Genomic DNA, 27,106 nt, shown 5'->3' with positions numbered 1-27,106 from the left:
CACGTCCAACTCAGTGTAATGGTACAGAAACTGCGAGTATATATTATTTTCATTAATTAATCATGCCCCCAAGGAAGACCTCTTATCACCAGCCGCGATTCGCGTAAATGTGCAGTGTAAGCCACAAACGCACACATACATCTATACAGCTTTGCTCATTTATATGTATATGTACATATTTGCTGTATATATAGCTTGCCCCAAGCCCACATATACAATAACATTATTATTGTTGTCGATATCACATACATATTTAATAGATTAAAGAACGCTGCAATGAAATTAGAAGAAAAATGTACGAAAACAACAACACAATGGGCTAAATAAAATAAATGAAACGCGAAAAAGTACCAAAGCGGTGCAGTATTATTATTGTTTGCCTGTGGGTGAGGGTGAACGTGAGGGAGAGGGGATGTGCGCTTGTTGGTTTGCAAAAATCCCCGCAGTGACAATATACATAAATATGAAAGGAGATTTGCTGCAAGCTCGATTGTCGCTATAAAAAGCAATCTCACAAGCGCACTCGCACAAACACACACACATAGATTTAATGTGTGTACGTGTGTGCGCGCTCTAAATGAGAAATGACCCTGGTCTTGCTGTGTAATTATTTTCATTGTTTTTTTCGAATTTATTTACATTTTATTTCTTTGTTTTGCGAAGGGCTTTGACTTAATCGCTTTTTATGTCATATTCACCCTTTCTGCCATTGTTTTAACTCGTTGAAAATTATCGCTGCATACTTTCTGGCGTATAACGTTTTTTATTTCTGTCTTTTTTTGTTTTTTTTTTTTTTTTGTAGTTAGCAGTTCCGTTATTTTGAATTTAATTATGGGGTTAGCGCACAGGTGACAGCCTTCGTAAAATAAATGCTAAAGTGGAATAAACATAATATTTTTACCAGAAAAAATAAATACAGCTTTTAGATTTAAAACTTATAAAACAGAATAATAATAGTTTTTAATAATATAGATACAATTATATTGACAACATATATTTTTAATAAGTATTTTCAGCATAAAGGTATTTAAATATTTTTATTTCATTGCCTTACATAAATTCGCTTTTCAGCACTGACTTTTATTAATTGGTCTAACAAATTACCTGTATCTTTCTTTACTTGCAGACTTCCGTACATTTTGATTGCGCAAACAATAATGCAAAGCGGACCAACCACATTCCCAGCTTAACACGCTTCAACAGCGCTCATACACATACATATAAGTCGAAATAAATTCACCCACGAGATAGCATCGCTTGAAAAATATCAACACGCACGCGCGTGTCAACGCTAATGGGCGCCTGTGCAGTGAATGTGTTAATAAAAATTTCATTGTATAATCAAAATGAAATTACGAAAGCTTACCGCTGTGACCATGCCACAGATTGACGCTTTTGAATGTCGCAAATGCCTGAAGTTACACGCGCCAAGGGTTGTGTGCTGCACCCTTCATAACAAAACAGCACAGAGTTATGCAAAACTTGCCTGCACGCATTTCTGTTGCATACTTTTAGGAGTGTAGGAGATCAGAAAATAGGAAATGGTGCGATATTTTGTAGTTTTCTCCTTATTAATATGAGGGATTTGGAGAGCTGAGTTGATGAATAGAACCACAATGTTGTAAGAGTGCTATATATTTTTTCTTTAAAGGCATGACGGTACGTCTGTAGGCGGGTATGCACATGAAGTTAACACCTACCATATTTATAAGCAGTTACTTCATTTTGTCAGAAAAGTTGTCAGAACTCAGAAATGCAATGAAGGGCCGAATGGAGGCAAAATAAATTGAGTTTTAGTAACGGTATTTATATAAGCACACTTACTGCACGATTTTTCGCAAAAAATTTTATATAAAAGCAGAGCGAGATTTTTTGTATGACGTCATTTTAGCGTACTTTTACAGTGCGCTGGGAAAGAAGTCTTCAACAATCGATTTTTTTAACTAAAACTGAACTAAACTTACGAGTTTATTGTTGTAATTTAGAAGAGTTACCTCTTGCTCTACGTTGTCATTTGAATTTTGTAAGTTTGAGAATATTAATTCACTAGAGCGGGTCGATTTATAGGGAGCTAAAAAAACGGAAAAATTGTGTGTGCGGGAAATATTCTACGGATCATTTTGAACAACTTTCTTTTAGAGATGACGACTCTAAAGCATTTCAGTTTCGAGCCAACGTTTTTTTAAAGCGAAGCTTTACAGACAACATAAAAAGAGGTTCATCAGTTTTTGAGATGTCTGAATAAAATCTAGCATTTAGAAAATCTATTGAGCATTTGCCCGAATCATCTAAACAACTATATCACATATCTCCCATACAACCGGTTATTCAGATTTTAAGAACTTCGCCCTAAAATTTGCTGGCTCAAAATCCGTTTTAGAGCCATAGTCTCTTAGTCGAAATTGTGCAGAAAAATTCGTAGAACGCTTCCCAAATACGCGATTTTACAAAAGAAAAATCAGCCATTCACCAACTTCTCCATATTAATTTCTCCATATTAAAATTTCACAGAAAACTCTCTTCAGACCAAAATGATGTATTTTGCAAATACCAGGTGTTTAAGAACCTTATCTTATTCTTCTGTATATTTTTCTACAAATAATCGAAATTTTTGTCGAACGACGAAACAGCCGACTTGTGAACCTATTAGTTTGTTTTAACAGGGCGCTGAGTCTTAATAAAACTCGATTTGAAAAGCCAGGCTATTTCACCACGTTAAAGTCACGTTCAATTTCTGCATGACAGAAATTCATTAGTTCGAATTTTCCTGTAGGTCTTGAGTCATTTTTACGTTTAGTAAAATAAAATCATTGCAATGAGCTTAAAAGAGTTGATATTTGCTTTAAATCGGCCACAAGACTTGATCAGAGTGAGGCTATCAACAATTATGAGTGGTGAAACAATACATGCGTGTAAAGCAAGGTGGTGGAATTTGTGTGGATTTTTGTTTTATTCGGAGGTAAAATATAATGCTGAAGGCCACTAAGTATTAGACCAACATAGAGATGAGCGCACACATGCGGGTGTGTCAGTTAACTTCAGGCTGACGTTAAAGTTTAATTATTATGAGAATATGGGGAAATGAAAGTAAAGCACAAAAGTGGGCGGGTAACTGGAATTATAAGCTAGTAACGTAAGTGTATTAAGTGGAGGTGAAAATCTTCTCTGTGTTGCCATATAAATACATGTGTGTGTGTGTATTTGTCCCTGTGGTACAGGGTGAAGTGTGAAATTTATGTATGCATGTGTTAGTGTGATTACTATGGCACATGCGAATTTTTATGGGACATTTTCATGAGTGCCAACGTTGCCACTGCCTTCCTGCCTGACACATAACGCAAATGCCACATATATGGCATATGTAGCACTGCAACCGTTAGCCACAATATGTAAATATGTGTATGTTTTATTTCTTACAGCATGCAAGTGACAGCGAGAGATGCGCAGGCGAGCGTTTGCACCACCTAAATGTTTACATTAAAAAACCAGCAACAATGCGGTCGGTCGTACGGTGCAAAAAGAGCAAGTAAAATTTGTGAAGAAGAGTAAAAAAAAAGTTGAAAAATAAATAAGATAATGTAAAGTGTGAACACATATTAAAAATTAACAATATTGTGCTGACACGTGCGCAGCACTGTCCCTTGTGCAACATAACTAAACCAAAGTAATGAGCGTGAGCAGAGGACCAACTGTAAGCCAGGTGTGCCACAACACGTATGTGACATGTTGAACGCATGTGGCAACCCACAACCGTCCAGCAGTGCACTAACAATGCATTAATATTAAAATTTCAAGTAATAAAATAGAGCAAAAAGCAGCCGTGCTTTGCAGTGAGGACACAAAATGTCGGAAATAAATTTCAAAAATTTCATATAAAATATATTTATTGTAAAAAGAGGAAAAATGTTGCATTAAATAATCACAGAGAAGAATTAATTTAATTACAATAGAAAATAGCGCTAAATGCGTAAGTGTGCATAATGCAACAGTAATCTCTAATATAAAATAAGTAAAATGCAATTAAATAAATTAGAAAATAAAGGCATAACAAAAACATTTATTTAATTAATGTAAAAATAAATGATAATAACAACAATAACAAAATTTAGTTAATTAAAATTGATGTAAATGTAAAAACAAAGTAAATATTAAAATATATTGAATAAAAACAACACAAAGCTAATTAAGAATTCGGTTTGAAATTTCAGTCGGTCTTTAAAAAAGTTGCGAAAATTCAAGCTGCTACAATAATTTACACACATTTACAACAACATTCAATTTAAAACATTGCTGACAGCGTGTATTTTTTGTGCAGCGTCGACTTAACAGCAGCTATCAACAACAAGAACAACACTACACCCAGTCATGGAGCGCGCTTTGTCGATTCTGTTGTGCCTCAGCCTAACAACTTTGCAGTTTATTTCAACACACGAGCATGGCGATGGCTTTAAACCAGGTGAGTGTGCCAAACGTATAAATAAATATGTATGCCATGTACAATGCAAACTTAAACAGGGTATTTTATGGACTATATACTTGATATAAATATAGTACATACGAGGGCTGCTATATATATTTCTGGCCTAATAATGAAAATAGGAATATTTATCAACGAAAATGTTTTTTTTTTCGTTGGATTTCGGGCTTATACGCATAGATCCATGATTCGTCACCTGTGACGATCTTATAAACGTCTTTTGAAGCACCGTGATCGTATTTTTTCAGCATTTCTTTACACCAATCCACACGAGCCGTTTTTTGAGCGATTGTCAAATTGTGCGGGATCCAACGAGAACAAACCTTTTTTACGGTCAGGTGTTCATGCAATATCGAATGTATGCTGGTGGGAGAAATGCATAGGCATGCCTCTATCTGAAGGTATGTTACATGACGGTCTTGCATTATCAGTTCACGTACGGCATCGATGTTTTCTGGCACAACGGCTGTTTTTGGACGACCTTCACGGAATTCGTCTTTGAGCGAGCGTCGGCCACGATTGAATTCGTTGTACCAGTTTTTCACAGTGCTATAGGATGGTGCTTCATAGCCATTACAAAGATTTTAGTTCATCGATGCACTCTTGTCGTGATAATCCACGACGAAAGTTGTGAAAAATGATCGCACGAAAATGTTCATGAGTTGATTCCATTTTTTGGCCGAGATGAATTTTTAATTCCCTGTAAATAAAACAATTCACGATTAAATGACAAAATGTTCTGAGTGATGTTATGCTAAAAAATGTCAAACTTTCCAATGGAAATGTCAGATTGCACCTGGCAACACTTAGTGTTGCCTAGTCCGGAAATATATATAGCAGCCTATGTATTAGGGAGGGAAAAAAGCAAATATTTTTTTCGCTTCATTCTCCCCAATATTAGGTCCTTAGACACCTGTACAGAAATGTTATGTGCTCTTAGTTCTAACATGTTTCTATTTTTTCTTATTATCAGTTAGAGAAACTCACATTTCTATTAATACTACTTGAATATATGTATATCTCAGTTCGTAGGTTTTGTAAGATCGAATGCTCTTTAAAGTGGTTTCTCATGATTAAATATATTAACAGTGGAAATTTATCACTTTCAGGCAATTTTTTTTTGTAATTTATTAACTCAATGGAAAATACTCTTGAAATTGCAAATTTCACAGTTTCGGAGAAAATTTACTCTAAATTTTTTATATTTTTTTTTATTATATTTTCGTTGATTTTTACTGCTGAATATCTAGTTAACGCTTAACTTAATCGAAAAATTATCAAAGACGCGAATGTGATTTCGAAAAGAACAAAACATATCATACGTAAAGATGCATAAACCTGCCAAAGGAACTTGCCCTTGAACGCACTCAAACTCCGACTAATGAAAGATTGTTATCATCTGAAGGTTCCAACCGAGTAATAGGACGATTAGATTTAATTTATACATTTCTTTGATATACAAGATGGTGTTGTTCTGGTAATGGCATAAAACATTCCCCAAAAATTTTATGAACAGGTATAAATACCACAATTGCGTCACAATTACCTGACTGCCTTGGCATAGAAATCCAAGTTGCCAATCATATCATTTTTGATAGTCTGAATATTCCAAGGATTACAAAATTAAGACTACTAACAAAAGATACTTAAAAGTAAGGTTATAAAGTGCTCTCTGATTTATGCTTCTTCATAGATTTAAGTTTTGTTAAAAAACATTATATTCTGAATAAATGCTGCTAGACTAAAAAGTAGATAAAACACTCTCAGACATACGTTTTATCGAAAATATATCACCTTCCTTACTTAAAAACATGTAGCACTTAAGTCTCCTAAATACATATGCATTTATATAAAAATTTTAGGTTCAAAAGACGAAAATATCTTGCTACACACCCTTAATACAAACTTTTCACATAAATCCCTTCTGGGTACCAGCTCCAACTATGCGCATCTGCCTTTGCGCCACCGCTCACACTGCGCATATTACCATATAATCAGGAATTAAGTAAAAAAATTGTTGCTTTTGACAACAAAATACGGTAAATAATATTGTGAATAAAGTCTCCCTAGTGAACGTTGCACGTTGCGTCTTCGCGCTGACAACAAAATCTAATTAACTCGGCTAATTCCCAAAGTGGTTGCAAAGGTTGCCATAACAGTATAACGGTAAACACACTGCACAACCGAGTGAAGGTAAAACAGTAATTTTGCGCTGTTGACCCTTGTTGCAAAGTGTTTGGAAAATATTGTGAAATTAAAATGAAAGCAGCAATGCGGGGCGAAGGTGGGAGTCGATGGCGCCACAGAAATTTACACTCGCCTCACCGAGTGTTGGCGACATTTTTAATGCTATATAACGCAGTTTGTGCTGTTTTGTTGGGTAAAAAAAAGATTTAATTATTTTCGAAAGCCTTTTGATCCACAATTTTAATTAAGTGCGTATTTAATATTTCGTAAGACAAGTTTTTTTTTTCTAAATTTTCTCGTGCGTAAAATATATATTTGTACTTTATTTTAGATATTTGTGATTGTAAAGAGAGGCTGTCACTTGTTAATAAGTTCTGCATTGACCGAAACAAATAGTAGTCCGATTGTGCTATATGGTGGATACATCAAAATTTCCCAGCCAAGCTCTCCCAGTTTTTGCCGAGTCATCAAAGACATGTGTAGTCTAGCGTTGTCCTGATGGCAGACGACGCCCTTTCTTTTGATCCGTTCGGTACGTTTTTATGACAAAGTGCGATTGGTAGCACTGGAGATATATGGCTGCAACGATCTGTAAAAGAAAATTTGAGTGGTAAAACTCTGTCCATATCTGCAGTCGGTAAAGTCAGCTGAGAGTTCTGGTTTACCTAAAATATAATATTTTCGTATCTGCCTATAAAATATACCCAAAATCAAGTCTAAAATCTGGGTTACCGAAATGAGTGTAGCCTGATGGTGGATTATTTCCGAAAACTACTTCGTCGAACATGGTTGTAAGGCTGCTGGTGATCGAGAAATATTTTCCAAATATACATGCATAAATAAATGTAAGAATGCAAAAATTGCTTTTTAATTAATTTCAATATAAAATTCGCTTTTGCGCTTGCAGCAGAGGCGCTTTTGCTTTAAAGGTAAAGCAGTTGAAAAATGACTTTGACAATAAATAAAGTCGCCAAAAAGAACACGTAGAAATATTCAAATAAATACACATTACATACATATGTAAGTTGCATGTGTGCGTGTATGAGAAAAATACATAAACCAAAGAAAAATATGGTTTGTTTATTTGGCATGCAAATAAAAGTACAACAAATGCCAACAACAAAGTCAGAGCGCAGAGCAAGCATGCATAACATATACAATATTTATGTACATAAGTACATGCAGTTATTTACCCAAGCAATATGTACAATGCAAAACAAATAATCAACGGGAATTCATAGCCCAAGCACGCACACAAACGCAAAAGGCAGCGCTGGGCAAACAGACGCACACATACACAGCGGTTTTATATGGGACACTGGAGACAATGCGATGCACAGGTTCCCTCAGCAAACACACGCACACATACATATAAATGCATATAGCAAGAGGTGCTTGTTGGGTCGTGGATTTGACATAAATACATATTTTTTTCTTTTGTTGGAAAAATGCTGCGTGTTTGTGTGTGTGTGTGAGCATAAAGCACATGTCTAGCCAGGAAATTCATTTGTGCTGCAAATTTGATGCTCTGCACAAGAGACTGGCTAAGATGATTGCTTTGAATATATGTATTTACTCATGCCGCCTTTGTGTTATATGCTTGCGAAGTGTTAGAGATTTTCTTAGGCTCACTTAGTTGGCAGGTTTTTTGAAACTTCTGACCAGATTTTTGGAAACTTTCGAGACTCTCTAGCAATATATGGATTTCGTTCTGAAACATTAAGTCCCATTTACATACAACTTTTCTCACTTTGAGTGACAGATTTATGTCTTATGCTCGTGTTTACCTTTGAGGCGCTCTATAAAGCATATTTTTTATCAGAAATTTTTAATCATTTTATTTTTCATCTTGATATAAGTATATTTCTTCTTAAATAATCATTGGCATAACACTTCAAACTCTTAACTGCAAAGGGTAACTTTTCACTGTAAGGTACTCTTTACTACAGCGGCAACATCATTGTTAAAACACTAAATGGCAGCAGTTTGGTAGCATTATTAATATACGACATACCCTTGGTACTTTTATTCCCAAACAGCCACAGTGGCACATCCACTACTCTGACACTGCAGTATCTCCCCAACCTTCTCTCAAATTGTATGAGCGCTACAGCGCACTGAAAAATAATAGGCAACCATATACGTTGCCATGAATCATCAGAATAAACCAACAGTAATTCTACCAGTAGAACCAAAACGTAAAAATAAAACTATGTTTGTTGACGGAACGAGAGAGAGAGGTTTGCTCTCGTATATGTTTATGTACATATATGTATGTGTATGTAAGTGTGGGTGCGCGTCAAATAATACACAGCCAGCATAAAAAATGACACAATTCACACAAAAAGTTTGCACTAAAAAGCGCTGGGGGTCCAGCAGCAGCCGAAGGCACGTGGTACGATGCACCACAATGTATATGTAGGTGTGTGCTTGTGTGCGCTTGTGGGGGAATGCAGGCCAAAATATGATCCTCTCGTAAAATAGTGAAAAGTTGTAAATGGAAGCAACGGGAAATATGAAATGTGATATGACAAGTGAATGTTATGGAATGTACGGTGTAAAAGATTGGACAGTGCAAGAGATGAAGGCGTGGTTGACTGTAAACTGCTGCTTACAACTTATTCAGACTATAATAGTTTCTATTTTAGTAAAATAATAGTTTCTATCATAGTTGATATTTCGCATTTAAGAGTCTAGATTTATGTATACTAAATGCTTTAAATTTAAAATGTACTAAATAAAGAAGGCTGATCACCACGCGGTTATTGCCATAGATTTGTTTAATAATATTCAATTTTTTCTAGGCACAAATGCAACCAAAAATACCGTTGTTAAATAAAAGCACTGTAATTTTTTTTATCATCCGGTAGGTGTTTCCAGAAGTATGTAGTACTACATATGTATCTGTGGTTCGTGTATCCAAAATTGTGACAGTGAGGTTTGAAACTTTAGTGGCATAAAATCGTCTGCTGCTGGCTTTCAGTTAGGTACATAACCTGAATGAGTTTTCCATCTTGACCGTCTTTTTCTCCGAATTACCACTTAAAACGATCAAGCATTTAGTAATACGATATTAGGTAGAATCTGCCACTTTCTGCTTCTAGTATCATTAAATACGAATTGTTTAATTAATTAATTGCTCTAATGTAAGTTAGAAACATGGTTGAAGATGATATTAATGCAATTGCTATCAAAATAATTTCGGCTCCAATTATAAATAAAGAAACGAGTAGCCAGTGTGTACTAAAAAGCCAAAAACAGTACAGTCTATCGAAAAGTGCAGCTCTTAAAATGCTTACGAGTTGCTTGATAATATGACGTGTCCTTACTTTCTAACGCTTTACGCATGTTCACATTGACTTCAAGGCTCAGACTTACGATTCTTGGTACGATTGGTTCTTTTAAATGCCTGCAATTCTACTTGGCACTAAACAAAAAATAATTCCTCTAAAGGCAATTACATGTGAAAATATTAATGTGTGGACTAAGCAATTAAAATGCTGCAATAAAAGGGTTAAAATACTCATATGTATATATTTTTAATGGATTTTCGTCAACCCCAAATTATCGATACGCCCATAAATATACACATGCATTCAAGAGTATATGTTTATATGTTTCAAAAGCATAATAACAGGAAAAAACTCGATTTTCAGCCCTTTTATTGCGTGACCTAATACGCTAATTGCAAAATAATATTCAATAATTATATGTTACACTTTCGTTTGAGGTTTCCTTTGAGGTTGTCAGGCATTTATTATTTGTTATTTCAAGAAAAGAAGTAACTAAGCCTTTAGAGAAAGCGCATAAAGCGAGGGTTCGTTGAAAAACTTTTTTGTCTTGACAAATTGTGGTGGAAACATTAGAAAAAACTTTCCAGCTTTCCAGCACACTCTTGCTCAGCTAATACCTTTTGAATTTGGGACTTTCTTAACTCAACTGAACTCCAAATTTTTGACTCACATGAGTTAAGCTTTTTCATTTAGAACTGTGTGTTTGTAGCAAATCATTGTTACACTTTTTTGTTAGAAAATAAATATTGTCTACTCCCTCGTAAATACTCACAAATTGATCAGCTGCGTTTTCCCACACTCATCGCCCCCATAATGTCATGCAACAGTGGTTTGGAAAATTTACTTCTGCAATAACAACCACTAAAACGTGATTTTACCGTTTTGTTTGTTTGAGAGAAGTAAATAAAGCGAAAAAGTCAAAAAAGAAATTGAAAAGCTGATGAGTTATATGAACAAAAACTGCAAACGTGAAAAGGAAACGAAAAGAACCGAACCAACCGAAAATAAAAGTTTTATTTATTTTGATTTTTAATATCTTGGCAGGGAAATGTATACAGAGGGTGTAAGTACTCTAAAGATTTTTTAGGCATTATAGGTAGCATATCTATATAAATATAATATTTTATTTCATATTAAAGACTTATGAATTGTACTTAATGTCGCAGAAAAATCTCTGGAATTTCATATTAATTATTTTATATACATTTCTACAAAGTCCATGTACAAAAATATTTTTATTAACTATTTAACTGTCTCTTATTCGTAGAAGATTAGCCCTTCTCTAGGAAGATTATAAAGCATGAATCTGAGTGGTAATAAAACAAGAATCTTCCTGGAGAAGGGCCATTCTTCAACTAATAAAAGGCAACTGTTCTCGGCTACTCACTTTATAAAACACCTGACGGTCCAGAAAGAAAAAAACGGCCATCAAAATGTAGAAAATTTTGAATATAAAAAGTTTTCCGAGAAGACTAAATTTGGATTAGTAGTGCTTTGAGACTCATCATAAAATTCTGAGAATACTTGAAAGATCGTAAGTCGAAAGAGTAGACCTAAAGTAAAACATATGCTTACTAAGTTTCATCACTAAATTTTACTGAAAAATATTAAAAAATAGAAGAACGTTTTATTGCTTAACTATCAAGAAGCAATAAAGCAAGTATCTTCACTTAAAAATTTCAGGACATACACAAAAAAGTCAATATTTCATGCAAAGCCATTCATTTTTCTTAACACTTACATATAATATGTGACCTGGTCTACGAAAAGGGGGCTTAGGTGTCAAAAAATCAATTTTATATAAAATATAATATATATAATATAATATACATATATATATAATATTATATAGAAATTTTAAATAAAATTGATTTTTTGACACCTAAGCCCCCTTTTCGTAGACCTGGTCACATATAACGATATTCATTGTTACAAAAATGTACCCGAAAATTGTAAAAAAAACACAATGTATTTAATTATTTATCAATATTTACTTTGTCGCCTTCAAAGCAATCGCCAGCAGATTTAATGCACTTATGCCAACGATTTTTCCAGTTCTCGAAACACTTTTCATAAGCGCTTTTTTTGATGAACTTCAGTGAAATTTTAGTTGGGGAAACAAAAAAAAAATCAAACTGAGCCAAATTCAGCTTAATCGTTACATTTTTGAAGTAACAATTACTTGGATTTAAATTTAATTGCAATTTCCAGGTGCTTCTTTGTCAAAAAACATTTGCAGGTTTAAGTCAAAGTATAGAAAAGTAATAATAAATGTGGCATGTGGGCGTAGCTCAATTTGAAAATTGCCGGAAAACTTTTGCTGGCATTGTTGCCAAGTTGCCAAAAAGTGAAAATGCAAATAGAAGAATGCAGGTGGAAATAGTACATGAAGAAATCATACTAAGCAACTACTCTCAAGAAGAAAGCAAACGATGTTGAAAAGTTAATTAAAACTTTGAAAGAAAAAATAAACAAAAATAATAGAAAATATTTGAAAAAGCGTCCTCAAGTTATACAAAATTTCAGATATTAATTTAAAAAATCGCATTTAAATTTTAGCTTTCTAAAATCACGTTTTTATTTTGTGCTGTTTCTACGAGCAAAAAGATCGCACTGTTAGCTAATGCAAAGCTGCAAAGGGACATTGAAAGCTAGAAGCTTTTGCAATTTTCACGATACCATTACACTTCCGGTTGCCGTAGCATACTTTTAGGCGTGTAAGCGCTTGTTATGGTTTGAAACATATTCAAAATCGAATTCTTTTGCGAAATCTTTTCACCAATTTGAATTCTCAAGTCCAGAAATGTTCCAAAAAACCACTGCAAAAAGTCTAATTGGTGTAACTAATATTTACTCTTCGCCATGAAATCATACCGAAAGCACTGTATGGCTTAACGAAAACCGTGAATATTGCCAATTCTATGAGCCAAATATTAAATTCATTAAAACAAAAAAATAATACACACACAAAAAAACATACCAGCCCAACTGTATGTGGCAAGGACCGCAACCAGTTCCACTTGAATTAAAACCTGTTTAGTCTGTGCCTTGCGGGGGAATGTGCTAAAATGCCAAATGCAGCAACAGTAGTGACGCTTCATACATGCCAAACTGATGGCAATTCGGTGCCACACGAACAACTGCCATATGTGGCATGTAGACGTGTTTGTTTTTGTGGTATGTGTATTGTGAATTGCTGCTGGCAGGGCAAGGAGATGAGCGTCATGCTGCATGTGCTGAATGTCAATCAGGCAATGTGTGGCTTTGGATGAGGTGAGCTGGCTGCCAGCGGATGAGTTGGGAATTGACACTCACCACCGGTGTTTATGGTTGAATATATTGCTGTTACATTTTTGTTGCAATACAAAGAGACGAGTGTGAATATAAACATATACATATATGTATATATATGTATATATATGTCTGATACAAAAAAGTTGAACAAAAACATGCAGAGCCAACAGCGCATATAATTTACAGTATTTTATGAGCAAAACTCTGAGAGGAGGGTAACTTCAGAAAAATATTAGAGATGTTTGTGCGCAGATCTCTGCATAGCACAAGTAATAGAAGTTGATCGTAATTTAGTTATTTAATTGAGAAACATATTCTACTGTAACAGCGGTTATAATACAATACAGGGTTTTTTTAATTATTATTTTTGAGAACTTTAGAAATGACAGAAATAATTGGAAATTATACCACGAACAGGATTTATTTTTTATTAATTTTTCGCGAAGTTTGTAATAGCCAAAAGAAACTTCGAAGATTCATAATATACTTGTATATACATATATATATATATATATATATGATCAGCGTCATAAGCTGAGTCGTATAGCCATGTCTAGCCACCTGTTTGTACAAACTTTTTGAGATATCGTCCTGAAATTTTCAACACTCCCTTTCTCCACAAAAAGCTGCTCATTTCAGTCGAAATCGATAATATCGAATCACTATAGCATATAGCTGCCATACAAACCGAACGATCGGAATAAAGTGCTTGCATGGAAAACTTTTTTACTTAATGAGATATCTTTACGAAATTTGGCATAGATTATTAACCAAAGTAGCGCTACAGTCTCTGAGATCGGACCCCTATATATTATCTCTGGCATTTAAACTGTTCGACAAACATATGAGTAAAGATCTGTTTATAGGCTTTAATGGTATAAAAAAAATGTACCTGTGAAGGCTATTATTGCTTCTCTTCAGCCGAAATTCACGTTTTTTCCTAACCTATTTAGAGTATTCAGTTTTTTAGAAAAAAAGTTTAAATTTTTTTATCCAATTCTGCTTGAAATTTGTATTGACATCAATAATTAATTAGAATTTCTTTGATTTAAATTGTCTGCGTATTTTGAATATATGTATTATTTTAATTATAATCTCGTATACTATATGGTTACTAATCAGAATCTGTTTTTACAAACCGTTATCAATATTGGCCTTTAAAGACTTAAAACAGCACAAACATTAATAAAACATCCATAATATGCGTGACCGTATAAATATTTGCCATCGAACCAACCTGCATGTGATAGTGTGTGGACTGCGTTTTAAAATAACATTCATATATTTGCATATCTCTGCATAAATTGCAAATATTTTCGACTTTTATTGCCAAGTAATTGGTGCAACATGCCAACTGGCAACAAACGAATGCTTCATTTCATTTGGCCGCCAGAGCTGAGTACAGTTAGATGGGTGGTTATTTTAAATGACATTTATAGTCTGACATGCAAATTGAGCTATGGAAACTTGCAAATATCTGTATGTACTTCCATCAACATGATATGCAGTCTATGCAATTATTTTACATGCTCGTGTTTTCAAGACTTCTCGATTTAAAATTTTAGTTCACACAAAATACTCGAGATTGCTATTAAATTAAGTCGTATGTGTTTGATTGACTGACTGTGGGCAAATGTGGGTGGTGTTCGATGTATGGCAGATGTATGGACATATATACCTCTAGGTGTATTGAACAGACACACACACACACACACATATATATATATATATATATATATAGTAGTTATTTAATGATAGCTTGACATATACATAGTTACATATATCTGTTTATTGGCATTTGCAAGTAGATGCCATTTAAAAGTAAAAATTGCTGACCACTAAAAGACTGGAAAGAAGTAAATTGAAATTAATATTAATGTTACATATATGGCGCAAATATAAAGATACAGATAGTGCGTACTTACGTTATGAATAAAAACTTCACAAGAGAACTTCAGAAAAAGGAAAAGCATTTCAGGGCCTGAATTACTTGCTATTCACATTACGCCAAACATTTCAAAATGAATCGTGTGTTATGCCTAAGAAATCAGTAGAAAACGCTTCAATATTCCACTTATACTTGCAATCATTACATTTCTACACAAATTTACATTCATCGTATTGTGAATTTCACCCTCAACTGGTGCTGCCAAGGCTTAAGTTGTAGCCAAACAATAAATCTCACACATTAAGGCAAATAAGTCGAGATTAGCACTAATGAAGTCCAACAATACACGAAAAAACGAAGCTTAAAGCAACTTGGTTGAGACAACAACAAATAAGAAAATAAAAGTAAATAGAGAGAGTGCATTAATACGGCATATGCTTGGCGTTTTACATACACCTAGTGTGTGATTTTAGTAGAGATATTTTTCTATGAATAATTTTGTCTGCTTTAACAAGAAAACATTCGCGTTTAGAGCAATTTTCAACAACTTTATTTGAAAAATATTTTTATATATTTAGTTATATTCCAAAACCTTAATTATAGGCTATGCTAAGTTTGAAAGCAGCTGTTCATTTGACGGAACTGCAGCTACCTTATCACTATAGTATTCCAAACAAACTGAGCTGATCGGAATCAAGTGTTTGAATAGAAAACTTTTTCATTTGATGAGATATCTTCATGAAATTTGTGAATTTAAGGCAATATTAATCCAAAAAATTGTCAGAATCAGATCGGATTACTAAAGCTTATAGCTGCCATATGAGCTGAGGAATCGGAATCAAGTTCTTGTAAGGAAACTTTTGTATTTGTGAAGGCAGTTAAAGTTTGTATTACCCAGAAGGAAGCGTCGGAGACCCTATAAAGTATATACTATATATATAAATGATCAGTATGTTGAGCTGAGTCGATTTAACCATGTCCGTCTGTCTGTATATATATACAAACTAGTCTCTCAGTTTTTAAGATATCGTTTTGAAATTTTGTAAACGTCATTTTCTCTTCAAGAAGCTGCTCATTTGTCGGAACTGCCAATATCGGACCACTCTGGCATGTAGCTGCCATACAAACTGAACGATCGGAATCAAGTTCTTGTATGAAAAACTTTCACATTTGACAAGATATATTCACGAAATTTGGTATAGATTATTTTCTAAGACAACAATGTAATCTCCGAAGAAATTGTTCAGATCGGTTAACTATAGCATATAGCTGCCACACAAACTGAATGATCGGAATCAAATGGTTGCATGGGAAACTTATCCGAAAAAATTGTTCAGATCGGATAGCTTCCATACAAACTGAAGACATAGTTACTAAAAGAAATGCACCTGTGAAGGGTATATTAGCTTCGGTGCAACCGAAGCTAACGTTTTTTTTTTATTTTTTATTAAATTTTCTACCTTTTATCCTGCAACCGTTCCCGAAATGTATCAACATTTTCCCCAACGTTTATCTGAAACCCGAGACTACTAAGCGTATAGCAGTAAATAGATTGTAGTATAATATCGTGGTGTACTATAAAAACACCAACAGCAAACTATCTATTCAAACACAAGCACAAAAATTTAGTGCGTATACAAGTGTGGCTGTTGGTATTTGAGCGCGTGTGCTTAAATCCCAGCTAAACAAAAACTCATTACCAAAAGCTGATACACACGAGCGATATTATTCGTTGCTCTTCATGCGTGTGTGTGTGCGTATGTGTGATGATAATCTTAAGCTTGCAGATTTGTTGAATAACCAAGCTTGTGTACATGTATTCATTATTTCATATACTACTCCGTATTCATTAAATAAATACCTGCAGATGTATATATGTATGTTAGAGCGGGTCGATTTTTTTTACTATAAAGTCGCTTTTTTCGCGGAAAATATTCTATGGAAAATTCTGAATAAAATTGGTAAAGAGACTATAGACATGAAACGCAGTTACGATTTTTAAGGCGAAGTATAAAAAATCGAATAATCAGTTGTATGGAAGATATGTGATAGAGTTTTATTGGGATATCTTAAGAGCTGAAGAACAAGTTTTAGAGGCAGTATATTAGGCAAAATCCCCGATCTGTCCGTTTCTTTGGTTCCTTGAAAATTGACCCTCTCTAATATATGTATATGTGTATACGAAAATATAAATCTCGTACAGGTGCATAAGCGCAGTTAATCCTACTTATGGATTTGTAGCTCAACTGTAGCCGTACTCATATCCAAACGAAAGAGCAAATGTTCGTTTTAAGCTTTGTAAATGACTTAAATTGCAATAGTTAATGAACGCTTTTTGCTAAAAACTAAGAAACTTTGTGAATTAAGAACTAAGTTCGGGAATATATTAAAATGAAATTTTGTAGTAATTGTAACTAAATTATTAATAATGTTATGAGGTCACTCATTTCCTAATATATCAATTTTCTGGTGAAGGTTTAACTCGTTATTTTCAAACTTTTAGTAAAACGAGTCATAAAAACTGGTTCTCAAGCAATATTAAGCTAGAGATAGAGTGAGAGATGGAGATAACGATATAGACAGAAGGAGATACAGGGACAGAGAGAGAAACGGACACAGAGATAGAATATGTGATAGACATAGAAAAAGAGATAGAGATGGGGATAGGGATATAGACAGAGACAGAAACAGTGACAGAAACATAGACAGAAACAGTGACAGAGACAGAGATAGAGTCTGTGATAGAGATAGCAAGAGAGATACAGGTGGGGAAAGGAATATAGATAGAGATAGAAGTAAAAATAGAAACAAAGACAGAGACAGATATTACGAAGTATAACTTTTTGCTTTTCCAAATATGGATACTTTCTAATACAGAAATTATTATATTTACAAAAAAAATATAAAATGTATATATAATTCTTCCTTTCTTCAACGATAAATAAAATTTTGATTTTTTTTTCTCAAAATTGCAGATTAGAATTATATTTACAAGTTTCAATAATTTCATCTTTTTCGAAAATTCCTTCCTTAACTAAGTTTGAATCCTTCTCCATCTTAAAATAGCAAAAACTTTGGGCGGATACATTTAATATTTTCCCGTTTCCATGGATTACCGTTATAAATAACTTTTCATCCAGATGTATACACGGCAACTTTTTGTATTACTTTACAAAATTCACCCTATTATTATTTTTATATTTTGCAAAAATCACTTTTCACCTACGCAGCCACTTTAAAAACACGCCGTGAGCTAACAAAAAACTTCCTCTCCATAGAAAGCTTTTAAACACAACGCATGAGTTGATTGAAAATCTTGACAACGTGAATGGGACATGAAGGTGAGGATATAGAAATAAAAAGAAAATTTAATGAATGGCACACTACCGGAAGGTGGAATAAAGGTGCGAAAAGCTCAAACTGAACAGCACTTCAATAAATGCAGACAACAAACACACATAGAAACAAATGCGCACACCAAGCAGGGAGGAAATTTTATGTGTGTGTGCGCATGTTAGACCATCACCTTGTCCCTAATGCTCAAAAATTACTGAATTGCCTGAAGTGTACCATCTCAGCGAGAATCCACAGCCATGAATGAACAAACCAAATTGACTTCGGTGTCTCTGCAGTGAATTCTCGGTGCACGCAACGCAGTTTGTGACATGAAGTACTAAGCGCTGTGTAGGCAGTTGCCAACATGCGTGACGCTGACTACCGTTGAGTACACATTGCTGAATCCGCAGCGTACCATGAAAAGGAAATCAAAGTACGACTCTTTAAGCTGGAGTTATTTAAGACATGGCGGCTCTGCTTCTTTACGATGAGCCTTGTGCAATGGCGTTAGTTAGATGGTATTCAACACCTGCTCACACAATGTACTGGGGTATTTTGTCACCCATATACCTATATACTTATATACGAATTTATGAATGTACTTGTATGTACTTGTAAATGTATATTAAGTATAACTTTCATGCATGGAAGAATCTACAGTAGTGCATTCGAAAGATATCTTAAATTGTATTGTAATTTTTCTGAAAATATTTTTGGTGAACAGTTTATAAAATTTAATTTTTTCACTCACACGGTCTCGAAAGCTCTCAAACGCGGATGTTAACCTAATAAATTGGTATTTTTCAATATAAAGTAGTATAATATAAAGTTTTTTCTTAACTGGATATTTTTGGATTTTTAGTGGGATGAGTACACTATTTTTATGAATTGAACAGGGAAATATGTTTTAGTTAACTCTTCTGTCAACATTCCGTTGTTTAGTTCCCAAAGTATGCTTCAATTAAAAAAAAATATTTGATTTAAAAAAACCCAATCTATCTAACTGCTTAAGCATTTAAACTTTCGTCACACGATTAACAAAAATATTCTCAACTGCAAGCTTCTTGATATGTGGCAACATTATTCTACGTCATTTCCATATGATTAAATTCTATTTTATAAAATAAAATTAAATTATGTAATAGAAATTAAAAAAATACTTATAGTTACAAGACATCCTCATAGTACTAGACTATTGTCAACGTATTCCGGTTGTTCTATGCTCAGCTCAAAACTGTTCAAAGTGCATCAGCTTTATGCAAACGCAGTTAGATAACTACGAAGCTGATAGAAGTAAGCCTCATGGAAAATCCTTAACTACTATGATAGCGATCTAAAACCAGTCTAAAAATACGAGCCTTAAAGTATGCTTTGTTCAACATAGTAGCTAGTTTCAGACATATACAACATATAGCATAAGGCCGAAATTATATACGATCTATTGTTACTATAATTAGCATTTTTTTGGTGAGAACTTATCACCAGTGTACAGTCTCTTTGAGTTGTTTATGTTTCTAAAATAATGCTATGACAGCCTGAATGTGTGCTAAGCTTTTGCCATCACAATCCGCCGTAGATCGGAGTTTTAAGGTTCTCAAATATGTTCAAACTAAGGCATTAACAGGTATTTTTAGCCTTATTTTTTATCAGGAATGCAATTTGCGTAAATAACTACGTAACTTTGGTAACATCCTTTACTTCTCTTTCCAACTCATTCAAGTACATTCATTATTTCCTACCAGCCCTTCACTCTGCATGTACATTGCCACCATGTACTGCCACCCGCATTCCTCAAAGGGTTAATGCGGTAAAATCGTAATGGAAATTTTGTTTACCACAGCAGTTGGCTAGCAGTCTACCAGAAGCAAATCGAGAATTCTTCGGTTAAGCAAAGATGCCATGTTAGTGCAGACACATAAATGCACGCACGTGATATGTGTATGTATGTGTTGGTGCAGATCTTTCACAGGAGCATTGGTTGCGGTTGAACTGCTCTATTTGCTGGTGTCACCGTAACACGTGCACATCGGGCGAAGGCATTCAGTGAAGATATTTATGTGTGTGTGTTTGTTTTTTTTTGCATACCAATGCTTCACACACACAAGCGGTTAGCTGTTTATTTGTGTCTGTGTACGAATGTGCCAGCTATTCGGTGGCGCTTTTGGTGTTCTCTGCCGCCTACACCTGTGTCTTTGACCAGGCTTCTGCGCTTTACGAATTTACAATAGGCTACTTTACAAATTTTGTAGTTTTACTTGCATGTTCTACTCTATTTTCATTTTACCACTTAACGGTATTTCAGTCGAACTTTTTTATTAGTTCAACTAGCAGGCATATAGTACTCCACAGGTTTGTGGTAAGTATTAAAGTGAAGATTGTTGTTCTCTGCAGCAGATAGTGTTAACTGTAATATGTTAAGCAGATAGTGGCGAAATTTTCAACGTGTGTGACATGGTACGATGTACTGTATTTGTAGTATTCTCTAGCTCATGAGATTTTTTCCTTTATTTCATTACTCCATAGTTAAGGTGTGATAGGTTTAGGGTCTACAGCTCTCTTACTTTGAGTCATCAAGCTGCCTTAAGTTATTGAAGTGTAAACCAAATTGACCAAAAAATATCGCCAGAAATTAGACCGTATGGTGAAATATATTTCTTATCAAAAAATGTAGCACACAATTGGGCTGAAAGCGCAATTCAAAGTTTCTTGCTTTAGTTGGTAAATTAAATAAATTGTTTGTGATTTAAAACTTCTGTATATTTTTTAAATTTATAATTTGATCTATGACCCAATATCGTGCAGAAGCGATCAATTTTTGATAAAGTAGCAATTACTCATATTTCTATTAATATTTGTGGTAAAAAATTGAATGGTGAATGCCGAAACAAATTAGTTGAAATTACAGTTCTGTATCAAGTATCACGTCATTTACGCTTTTATGGTCCACCATAGAAACATAATTATTTATGAGAGTTTGCAAAAACTTCTATTTAATTGATAAGTAATAAATAATACCAATCAACTGTAAATATAAAAATATAACATATTCAGATTTATGTATAAATTTATGTATAAATATTTGAACATTTCACAAAAAACAGCGCTATGTCAATGAAATTTCTGTTTAAGCACTTCAAGTGCATCAAATTCAATCAGTTCCAATATAAAAAATATTTTGCAAAATAAAAGTATCAGCCATTTTGTAGCCTACCAAAAGGCGCACAATCACTTTCACATGGTTTCTATCCACTTAAAATGTAATAAAATTTCAAATAGGTGAAATTAAAACTTAAATATGTGAGCTTATACTGCTGACACACACACAAAAAAAGAGATAAGAAATTGAAAAAATGCGTCCAACGCCAAATTGATTTTAAATTGATGAACGATTTATAAGGCTTGTGCGACCACTCATCCATCTTGCTTTGTGGAAAGCAACGAATTTCACTGAAGCAGCAAAATCGCAAATGTTAGCGAAATGGCAGTCGTTCAAATTGTCTCCATTGACCGCCTCCGGTAAAATGAAGCAGCCAGCAGCAGAGAAAGCACAGCTGCGTCTTGCACATCATAATCATCATAATAAAGCGTTATTCAGAAAAATCACTGAAATCTAATAAAAAAAGAATTTATGCAATCAAAAGATTATTACTTTTTTGGGCGTTTCACTTGATATTTGGCAGCCAGTGTGTAATTTAAAAATTACTCGTGTGGAAAATTCAATGAGTGGCGACGAACACGCTGAAAATCGTATAAAACACTGTTGGCTGGTTTAAAGGGAGCCGATTTGCGGCTGTCAAATTGTGAATATGTCCAAGAGCTTGCAATGTGGCTGGCATTATGTGTCTGTTTCTATATATATAATAAGTGTATAAAATGTTTTTTTAAGTTTTCATAAATATATAAAAATGTCATAACTTAATTACCCATTGCACAAAATATTCAAAAAAAAAGTCCTAGTTGTAGTAAATTATCGCATCACCCAGTAATTATTGGTTCATAGTTTGTATGATATCATTATATATTAATATTACTGCAAAATTATTATATCTCCTCACTGTGATATGGCTGATTGAGCACACATAACATCACATGACATTATGCAGTACTAATACGTATACTAAAACCGTCTGAACCATATCACATCATATATCGTATATCATATCGCATCACACCTTAGACAATTGTAATACACATTCCGTTTACATGTATTTTTACTGTGTGCAACATCGTGTTGAGTCTTACTTGAGCTTTTCATATCGCTCTCAATCCTCTACATTCATCACATCTCATTACGTCGCATGCGATTATGTTACGACACATTGTGCCACCTCAGATTTACTTGACGAAATCACAACGCTTTGCATTTACATGATCTAACAACACCACAGGTTATTCTATCATAAATTCACATCAAGTCTTATGTTACATACGAATATGTAACATCACCGAACTTCATATATAGCTAGGTAAGGTAGATGTCTAACAACGATGAATGTCACTTGGTTTTGCTTTAGCTTTACGAGATCACATAATGAATATTTCACTTAAATACACACACATTTTCACCTAATCTAAACTTAATACTTCGGTGTAAACGCGCCTCATCTTATCCTATCAAATCACATCGACATTTTCTATATCCTGACATAGTTAATATTGTAAAGTATAATAATAAAATGCTATATATCACATCATATCACATCTTGCTTGATCACATCACATCAAACGTCACACCATGAGATGTCATATCAGCTCCGCATGATCATATCACATCACAAATACATAATTTATGACATTATATCACATCTTCCATCAATTAAATCTCAAATACATGAAATCACATTCGATTTCATTACATCACATCACATCACAATTCAAGTCAGATACAAACTCATTTATGAGGTCACATTTCAACTTGACATCACATTACTTTATATTGTTGTAAATTCATCACAATTTAAGCAAAAAAACTCAATACGATTGCCATTTTGCATTTATTGCTCTATAAAATAAAACTAAAAATGGACAACGCCAACCTAAGGAAGAGAAAAATTTGAAAAATCATATCAGACTCCAATGAAAGAGAATAAACATATTTGAGGCACAGGAAAAGCAGCTTAAGTAATAGAAAAGAAATAACAAAAATTTATGCATTTGGTATTTCCAACCATAAAATTCAAGAGACTTAAGAAACTATCTAACCGATCTTCGGGTATATCATGCACAAAGCTTTTGTTACACATTTATGCCTGCCATATGAGCTGATGAATGATGTATACAAAAGATGTCTCAGAAACTAATATACTTATATATAGATATGTATACATATATACAGGTATGTATGTATATCACATACACACATATGCATGTGTTACACTTGTATACTTCTTTAAACCACAATTGGGTGATGCAATGTCTCTTCTCCCTTTTGTTCGCTATACTAACTGCTAGTCCAGCAGGCAATAGCAGACAAGCAAAAAGCAGAGCGAAAGATAAGAATGAAAGAGAAAATTCTTTATAAAAGTTGCCAACGACTAATGGCACAGCAACTTCAATGATAGCAAAAAAAAAAATAAGAGATTACAAACAAATGCGGAAAATGAAAAATGCTGATGGTTATGTCATTTCTCTAATACCCAACAACTTGAATTGAGGTAAACAAAATGGAGTTAACAACAATGACAACACGAATTATTCAGGTGACAGAGATGTTGAAAGATGGCTGAGCATAACTGAAATGTCACATCTACTCGTCGTATTTGAACGAATAGTTTCACCAAGTTCGTACATATCTATATTCATATACGGTAGAGGGTTTGGGTGAATAAGAGAATATATGTTGATTTTTGTGAAAACATTTTGATATTTATTACATTAGACAAAGAAGTTTTAGGACGGTGAGCTTTTATATTAAGCATAATCGAGTTCAAGATAAGATAATAATTAAGTATTTATTGATATATAGTATATGACAATATCTATGTATAAAGTACAAAGAGATATTAAGGGGTTATATACAGCTCGAATGCCGAGTAAAGCGAATTTTCCAGAATTTTTTCTCAGAAAATTTCTAAGTTTATTGTTAATTAATTACAGCTGATCTCCGAGAGCTCCCCTTTGCTCGGCAAAACAAAAACAATATAAATCGGCTTTATGTAAAACAAGAGAGTGCGGGAGTACTGTACTTAACCGGTACATTGACTTACTATTTTACCGTTATTTCAATTAAATCAGTTGCCTGTTCGATTCGCCGCTTTCCAAACTTTGGCAAATCGAGGTCAGATTCAATTTATGTTGAGCACACCAAATAATTCGCTGATCCCGTGATATATATTTATATATATACAATGCAAAATACACACAAAAAAATGTAGTATCGTTTATTTATTGTGAAAGCAAATGGTAAAAAACGAAAACCGTTTGCGCACACGAGCCAAATTGCTTGTAAAAATAAAAACATAAATATCTCGATGAATTGCACCAAAACACCTGCAATAACCGCAAAACTTTAAATTGTTGCGCTGAAATGAATAAATAATGACACATACACCACGCATACATTTCTAGATATCATATATACATGGTTGTATGTGTGCACACATGCACAACTCGGGCACTTGAGCCAAGAAATCGCTGTGACACATCGAAAGAACAACATGGCGACCTTAATAAATGAAAGCACACACAAACACCGATGCACAAAGATACAAATAAGCAATATGAAAGTATAATCGATTCGCAACAACAACAATAACAATACAAAAATAAACATTGAAAAAAATGTGAAAGTGGCAGCAGCAGAAAAGCTTAGACTTGAAATCGAATTGCAGCACGGCATAAAGTTATGCGCACTCGTATACAAAAATATGTCGGTGTGTGTGTATGTGTGTATAAATAAAGGAATTCAAGCGTCTTGCCAGGTGCTTTGATGTACACCATACATGCATGGATTAGTGTGTGTGCGTGTTGTAAAACCAATTTTTCTTCGCAGCTTTATCGCACATTGTGCCCGTTTCTCAATTTTTCTTTTCCTTACAAACACTGTTTTTGGTGTTATTGTTGTTGCAGCACTGGCACACACAGTATTCTTAGTGCTAATATCGCCGCTGTATATATGTATGTATTTACTATATACTTGATTTTGTTGTTGTTGCTATAGGTTTGTGTATTTGTCGACTGCGTTTGCGGTTACTGTCACCTTTTACATTCATTCGCTTTAGTAGTTGTTGTTGTTTTAGTTATTTTCACACTGTCTTCTGCGCGGCATTACAATCCTCCAAGCAATTTACTTCTAAATTGATGAAATAAATTTTCCGACACACTTAGTTTTCTGAATTAAATTTCATTCCGTTTTCGCGTCGCTTTGACAATAGCCAGCGGAAATTCGAACAGGCATATACAGCAGAATATATGTATATAAGCAGTACAAAAAAATATATATACGTATATATTTTAACGTATATAAATATGTATCTTTTTCTCCAGAAGCTTACTTATACATATATACATTTCCAGACACCTCCAAAGCAATACAAGCAGCAGACAACTATAAAATGAAATTCTAAACAACTTGACGCTTTTCGTTCGAAAAATAAATATATTTTTCTTTTACGGGCAGACGTTCAGTTTAAAGCTTAAACATAGTCTGAAGCAAAAGACAATGAACTGCGCTATGCAAAGTGGCAAGCTCCACTCAACATGCATTACCCAAACAGTCATGTGGTGCCTAGCTTAGCAGGGCAATGCCCTGTGACGTTCTGTCAATGTTAACAACTCCATTTGCCCACATTTGACACCTCGTTACATTTCCGGTGCTATTGGCAGTGATATACGAGCTCCTTGGCACAATCACATACACACACACGTTTTTGGATTGCGTGTTTTATTTAAAGAAATTGTGTGCATTGTGTGTTTAAATTGTCAAAATTTTTTATTTATTTCAATATTAAATATATCTAACATTTTCTGTAAAATCCTATATAGTAAAAATATTTAGTTAAACTGGAAATCGAAGTACTTTTAGTTCAAAATATTAGCATAACATTAGCTTTCTTTAACAGGAAAATTTTGGGGTTGACATTTTTTTTCATCATTGCACTCAGCAGCTCTAAAGATAACTAGAATAAGTGAAGAAGAGCACGTTGAAAGGCGAAAGAAACCATTTTTTTCTCAAGTAGGAGACTGTGTGTAGTAATCTGTCAATAATGACTATTCTGATATTAAGATATGCTACAAAGGGTCGTAAAAACAAATAGGCATAAGAGAAAGTTCAAGTTCGCTCGCGATTAATCACGATCAATGACAAGAACTATCCACGTAACTCTGTCTTTCAAACACTGTTTGTGGGCATGACAAAATTGGTTAAGCAGGTTATATTATGTCCGCTCAGATCTCTATAAAAAGTGGTGTATAATCAAAGTTGGCTCACAACGACTTCCTCTATAAAAAAACTTGACATAACTACAACGAAGTAAGCGGGCTTATTCCAGTTAGTAGGTCTAAACAGATAATATTCTGCAGTGTATGGGATGAAGATAAAGAAACATAATGTTACCTTTGATGCAGATTTTATCTTCTCAATCGTATCGTAGCGTCGTCCTTTCATGGAACTCTTCGATTTTGAGAACAAAA

General features: G+C 33.9%; 1 protein-coding gene across 3 annotated transcripts in view; it reads left to right on the top strand.

Moving 5' to 3' along the window:
• LOC105230323 (uncharacterized) overlaps positions 1–27,106 on the top strand; it is a 187,572-nt gene that overhangs the window by 73,640 nt on the left and 86,826 nt on the right. For 2 of the 3 annotated variants that reach the window (XM_049449239.1, XM_049449238.1), the window contains exon 2: positions 3,420–4,456. In XM_049449239.1, the coding sequence (XP_049305196.1) occupies positions 4,366–4,456 (91 nt within the window). In that variant the 5' untranslated portion in view covers positions 3,420–4,365. Of the gene's footprint in view, positions 1–1,126; positions 4,457–27,106 lie in introns of all 3 variants that reach the window. The other variant, XM_049449237.1, reaches the window with a different exon arrangement.

This window comes from Bactrocera dorsalis, chromosome 2 (assembly GCF_023373825.1).
Source record: "Bactrocera dorsalis isolate Fly_Bdor chromosome 2, ASM2337382v1, whole genome shotgun sequence".
Lineage (NCBI taxonomy): Eukaryota > Metazoa > Arthropoda > Insecta > Diptera > Tephritidae > Bactrocera > Bactrocera dorsalis.
The sequence above is the reverse complement of the archived record's forward strand: the minus strand, read 5'-3'. Positions and strand labels throughout refer to the sequence as shown.